Source organism: Triticum urartu, chromosome 1A, assembly GCF_056163025.1.
Source record: "Triticum urartu cultivar PI428250 chromosome 1A, HENAU_Tu73, whole genome shotgun sequence".
Classification (NCBI taxonomy): domain Eukaryota; kingdom Viridiplantae; phylum Streptophyta; class Magnoliopsida; order Poales; family Poaceae; genus Triticum; species Triticum urartu.
In genome coordinates this window covers 472012967-472019413 of record NC_141873.1, presented here as the reverse complement: position 1 = coordinate 472019413, position 6447 = coordinate 472012967, and the positions used below count along the sequence as shown (strand labels likewise).

At 45.6% G+C, this 6447-nt stretch overlaps 1 protein-coding gene across 1 annotated transcript; it reads right to left on the bottom strand.

The window, feature by feature from the left end:
• Nucleotides 1-222: 222 nt before the first annotated feature.
• On the bottom strand, nucleotides 223-2582 carry LOC147991761 (uncharacterized). Its single transcript, XM_087538799.1, has 4 exons — nucleotides 1941-2582; nucleotides 1481-1898; nucleotides 376-972; nucleotides 223-266 (listed from the first exon to the last, which is right to left on the bottom strand). The coding sequence occupies exons 1-4, from the start codon at nucleotides 2580-2582 to the stop codon at nucleotides 223-225; spliced, it is 1701 nt and encodes a 566-aa protein (XP_087394925.1).
• Between the last annotated feature and the right edge of the window lie 3865 nt (nucleotides 2583-6447).

The window sequence follows — 6447 nt, the reverse complement described above, 5'->3', positions numbered from 1 at the left end:
CAAAGATCATCGCGAAGGTTTCATTCCGTTTGGACTCCGTTTGGTATTCCTTTTCTGCAAAACTCTAAAATAGGCAAAAAAACATAAACTGGCACTGTGCCTCCGGTTAATAGGTTAGTCCCAAAAATAATATAAAAGAGCACATTAAAGCCCATTAAATATCCAAAACAGATAATATAATAGCATGGAACAATAAAATATTATAGATACGATGGAGACGTATCACGCGAGAACTTCAAATTTCATTCCAAGAAGTTGCAAATCAGCTACAGAAAAGCAAGGAAAAGAACAGCTGCGTCCGGCACCTATACTAGGACGTGGGTGGGAGCCCCCGTGAGGCCCACGGGCGGCGCTCAGGAGACTCTGGGCGTGTACAGCCCCACTCATTATTACGTGAGAGTTTCATGGACGGAGACTTGAGAGGCACATGGCCTTGGTCACGGGTAGGACTTCGGAGATGCTGGATGTTCCAGGCATTCTGGATGGGGAACCCGTCCTGCGGCTCCAGGCGCGCGGCGCCAGGCCTGGAGACACGGGCAATCCTGAAGGGGCCCTCCAACATGGGCGAGAGCTTGTGAAGCCCCTCCCAGGAGAGCACCCGTCTCAGGATGAGGTCACCCATCTCGAGGGGCTTGGAGCGGATGCTACGAGAGTGATATCGCCGTAGCGCCTGCTGGTACCTCGTGGCGCGGAGCGAGGCTTGGCGGTGGCCCTCCTCCCAGAGCATGAGGTCCATCCCCCGAGAGGCGTCCTGGCGTGCTTCGTCAAACTCCAAGACCTGCGGGGAGTTATGTTTGACCTCATGGGGGAGGACCGCCTTAGCCCCGTAGACGAGGAAGAACGGGGTCTCACCGGTGGGCTTAGTCGTGGTGGTGCGGATGGACCACAACACGGACTGAAGCTCATCGAGCCAACCCCTGCCGCAGACCTCAAGTTTCTTATTTAAGCTCCTCGCCTTGAGCCCCTCAGGACCTCCGAATTGGCACGCTCAGCTTGGCCGCTACTCCGTGGATGTGCCACCGAAGGGTAGCATATCTGCATTCCAAGGTTAGCACAATACGTTTTGAAGAGGTTGCTCGTTTACTGAGAGCCATTTTCAGTGATGACACAGTTGGGGACCCCAAAGCAGCTCACGAGGCCCTTGATAAACTTGACGGTCGAGCCAGCTGGGATGGTGCACACTGGATCCACCTCCGCCCACTTGGTGAACTTGTCGATGGTGACGTAGAGGTAGCGGTAACCCTCGACTTCCCAGGGAAACGGGCCTAGGATATCCAGCCCCCAGACCGTGAACGACCATGAGAGCAGGATGGTCTAGAGGCCCTAAGCGGGCTGGTGGATCTGCTTGGCATGGAACTGACATGCCTCGCGGGATCTCACCAGCTCAGTGGCATCATTGAGCACTGTGGGCCAGTAGAACCCGCTACGAAACGCCTTGCCCATGAGGGTGCGCGACGAAGAGTGATGCCCGCATCCCCACTGTGGATGTCAGCCAGCAGCTTGCACCACTGCTCCTTGGAGATGCACCATAAAGAGATGTCATTCGGGCGCCTTCGGTAGAGCTCGTTGTCCTGGACGCAGTATGTGGTGGCCTGGTAGGCCACGTGTTCTTCTCTGGCAAGGTGCCTCGGAGCAGGTATGCCTTGAACTCCTCGGTCCAGCACCCCTCCTGAGGTTCGAACACGAGGAGCAGGCGATCCCCCGAGGTCGGACCACAGGCTGGGGCGCCTGAGGAGGGTGCCATGGGCGGTTCCCCCCAAAGCAGCAGCGGTCCTACTGTGGGGGAGCCACTGATGGCTTGAAGAGCCACTCCTCGAAGACGCCAGGCTTCTGGGGCTCGCGTCGTATGCCCTCTTGGCGATGTCGTCTGCCTCCTTGTTCGTGCCATGTTGTACGTGCTGCAATTCCAAGCCCAAGAATCATTCTTCAATTTTGTGTACCTCTTCTAGGTATGCCTCCATGTGCTCGTCTTTTGGCTTGTACGCCTTGTTGGAGACATTGACGAGGAGCTGAGAGTCGCCCTTGATGGTGAGACGCCTGACCCCCAGAGTCGCCGCAGCCTTGAGGCCGGTGATCAGGCCCTCGTACTCTGCGATGTTGTTGGAGACCTTCTCGCCATGCTGAAAGCAGAGTTGCACGGTGTAGTAGAGCTTATCCTTGGTGAGTGAGATGAACACGACTCCAGCTCTCGCGCCCTGTCGTGCGAACGCGCCGTCAAAGTACATAACCCAGTCATCCGGTGCTTCGTCCCCGGGCATTATGGAATGGTCCTCGCCCACCCCTCGGTCTGGTGCGTCAGTCCATCCCGCCACAAAGTCAGCGAGGGCCGTGCCCTTGATGACTCTAGTGGTGATGAACTCCAGTTGGAACTCCTGCAGCTCGATGTTCCACTCAGCAACCCTTCCCGCGGCGTTGGGGCTCCGGAGTACCTTCTCCAAGGGGTATGCGGAGACCACTTTGATGGAGTGGCCTTGGAAGTAGTGGCGCAGCTTCCTAGAGGCGACGAGGAGTTCAAGCAGGAGCTTCTGTGGCATAGGGTAGCGTGCACGCGCGTCACGCAACACCGTGCTGACAAAGTACATGGGGTGCTTGATACGTCTCCAACATATCTATAATTTTTTATTGCTCCATGCTATATTATCTACTGTTTTGGACTATATTGGGCTTTATTTTCCTCTTTTATATTATTTTTGGGACTAACCTATTAACCGGAGGCCCAGCCCAGAATTGCTGTTTTTTTGCCTATTTCAGTGTTTCGAAGAAACAGAATATCAAACGGAGTCCAACCAGGAAAATCCTTTTTGGAACGTGATTTTCTTCTCGGATAAGACCCAGGAGACTTGGACCCTACTCGAAGAAGTACCGGAGGCGGTCACGAGGGTAGGGGGTGCCCCCCTACAGGGCGCGCCCCCTGCCTCATGGGCCCCTCGGTGCTCCACCGACGTACTCCTTCCTCCTATATATACCCACGTACCCCCAAACAATCAGAACAGGAGCCAAAAACCTAATTCCACCGCCGCAACTTTCTGTATCCACGAGATCCCATCTTGGGGCCTGTTCCGGAGCTCCGCCGGAAGAGGGCCGTCATCACAGAGGGCTTCTACATAATCCTAGCCTCTCCGATGAAGTGTGAGTATTTTACCTCAGACCTTCGGGTCCATAGTTAGTAGCTAGATGGCTTCTTCTCTCTTTTTGGATCTCAATACAATGTTCTCCCCCTCTCTTGTGGAGATCTATTCGATGTAATCTTCTTCTTTTGCGGTGTGTTTGTTGAGACCGATGAATTGTGGGTTTATGATCAAGTCTATCTATGAACAATACTTGAATCTTCTCTGAATTCTTTTATGTATGATTGGTTATCTTTGCAAGTCTCTTCGAATTATCTATTTAGTTTGGCCAACTAGATTGGTAGTTCTTGCCATGGGAGAAGTGCTTAGCTTTGGGTTCGATCTTGCGGTGTTCTTTCCCAGTGACAAAAGGGGCAGCAAGACACGTATTGTATCGTTGCCATCGAGGATAAAAAGATGGGGTTTATTTCATATTGCATGAATTTATCTCTCTACATCATGTCATCTTGCTTAAAGCATTACCCTGTTTTTAACTTAATACTCTAGATGCATGTTGGATAGCAGTCGATGAGTGGAGTAATAGTAGTAGATGCAGAATCGTTTCGATCTACTTGTCATGGATGTGATGCCTATAGACATGATCATGCCTAGATATTCTCATAACTATGCTCAATTCTTTCAATTGCTCAACAGTAATTTGTTCACCCACCGTAGAAAACTTATGCTCTCGAGAGAAGCCACTGGTGAAACCTATGGCCCCTGGGTCTATTCTCATCATATCAATCTCCATCACTTTAATCTTGTTTTGTTTTTTACTTTGCCTTTTACTTTTTACTTTGCATCTTTATATCAGAAATACCAAAAATATTATCTATCAGATCTCACTTCCGTAAGTGACCGTGAAGGGATTGACAACCCCTAATCGCGTTGGTTGTGTTGAGCTCTTTGTGTTGTGTAGGTATGAGGGACTTGCGCATGGCCTCCTACTGGATTGATACCTTGGTTCTCAAAAACTGAGGGAAATACTTACGCTACTCTGCTGCATCATCCCTTCCTCTTCGGGGAAAACCAACACAAGCTCAAGACGTAGCAAGAAGGATTTCTGGCGCCGTTGCCGGGGAGTCTGCGCAAAAGTCAATATACCAAGTACCCATCACAATCCCTATCTCTCGCATTACATTATTTGCCATTTGCCTCTCGTTTTCCTCTCTCCCCAATTCACCCTTGCCGTTTTATTCGCCCTCTCTCTCTCTATCCTCCCTCTCTTTCTCTATTTGCCTCTTTTTGCCCGTTTCTTGTTTGCTCGTATGGTTGGAATAGTTGTTTATTTATTACTAAACAAAGAACTTAAGATCTATGGATCGTCATCTGCTTGCCAATCTTTTTAAGGGATCCAATTATGATGAACCAATTCCTAGTGATTTGGATGCACTAGATTATCTTTATAAGCTTTTGCCTGAAATCCGTAAATCTGAAAATCGTGATGAAGTGCTTCATGAAGTGATTCATGATAGATCTTTGAATAAAAAGCATGATTGCAATGATGATAGTATAAATTCTATTAATATAAATTGTGCTAATAATATGCAAAACCCTAAGCTTGGGGATGCTAGTTTTGCTATGTCCTCTACTTATTGCAATGATCATGATTGGGGTGATTCTTCTTATGATCTTGAAAATTTATTTAAGCCCCATGATGAATATGATATTTATTATAATGTTTGCAATAATATTGAAAGTGGGTTTGGAAGAATGTCAACTTTAGATCCCACATATTTGGAGAATGTTCAATCTTATGAAGTTTTTGATAAAAGTGCGTTTGGAAAGGTCATGACTTTAGTTAATGTTAATCCCACTATTTTGGAAGAGTGTCAACTTTACATGCATGTGGATCATGTTGAAAGTATTCTATGTGATAGATATTTTTTCGAATTTTCTTATGATCCTACATGTAATTATTACGAGAGAGGAAAATATGGTGGTAGAAATTTTCATGTTACTAAATTGCCTCTCGTTATGTTGAGATTGCTATTGTTTCTTTCCGCTTCCTTGCATATGCTAGTTTTTGCTTGCCTTGATAATTTGTTTTCCTATAAGATGCCTATGCATAGGAAGTATGTTAGACTTATATGTGTTTGTCACGTGTTTTATGATGCTCTCTTTGTGCTTCGATTCTTGTCTTTCATGTGAGCATCATTGAAATATTTTGCCTAGCTATAAGGCTTTAAAGAAAAGCGCTTGCTAGGAGACAACCCAATGTTTATCCTTGCTGTTATTTACTAAATAATTTATCTAGCCTCTGTTTTGGTTGTGTTTTTTGTGCTTAATTAGTGTTTGTGCCAAGTAGAACCATTGGGAAGACTTGGGGAAAGTCTTGTTGAACTTGCTGTAAAAAACAGAAACTTTAGCGCTCACGAGAACTGCTATCATTTTTATTTGAAGAGTGCTATTTAGTTAATTCTTTTTGAAGATGATTAATAGATAAATTACTCACGTCCAGAAATTTATTTTAGAATTTTTGGGGTTCCAGATCTTGCGCTAGCTACAGATTACTACAGACTGTTCTGTTTTTGACAGATTCTGTTTTTCGTGTGTTGTTTGCTTATTTTGATGAATCTATGGTTAGTAAAATAGTTTATAATCCATAGAGAAGTTGGAATACAGTAGGTTTAACACCAATATAAATAAAGAATGAGTTCATTACAGTACCTTGAAGTGGTTTTTTGTTTTCTTTCTCTAACGGAGCTCACGAGATTTCTATTGAGTTTTGTGTTGTGAAGTTTTCAAGTTTTGGGTGAATTCTTTTGATGGATTATGGAACAAGGAGTGGCAAGAGCCTAAGCTTGAGGATTCCCATGGCACCCCCAAGATAATCCAAGGACACCAAAAAGTCAAAGCTTGGGGATGCCTCGGAAGGCATCCCCTCTTTTGTCCACTTCCATCGGTAATTTACTTGGAGCTATATTTTTATTCACCAACATGATATGTGTTTTGCTTGGAGCGTCTTGTATTATTTGTGTCTTTGTTTGTTAGTATGCTACAATCATCCTTGCTGTACACGCCTTTTGAGAGTCATCTAAGAATTAAAATTTGATAGAATACTCTATGTGCTTCACTTATATCTTTTGAGCTATGTAGTTTTGCTCTACGTGCTTCACTTATATCTTTTGAGTGTTATAATTTTGCTCTATGTGCTTCACTTAGATCTTTTAGAGCACGGTGGTGGTCTGTTTCAAAGAAACTATTGATCTCTCATTCTTCACTTAAATTATTTTGAGAGTCTTAATAGCATTGTAATTTGCCTAATATAAATATGCTTGGTGTTCAAGATATGTGAAATTTTCTTTTGAGTGCGTTGAATACTAAGAGAAGATTGAAG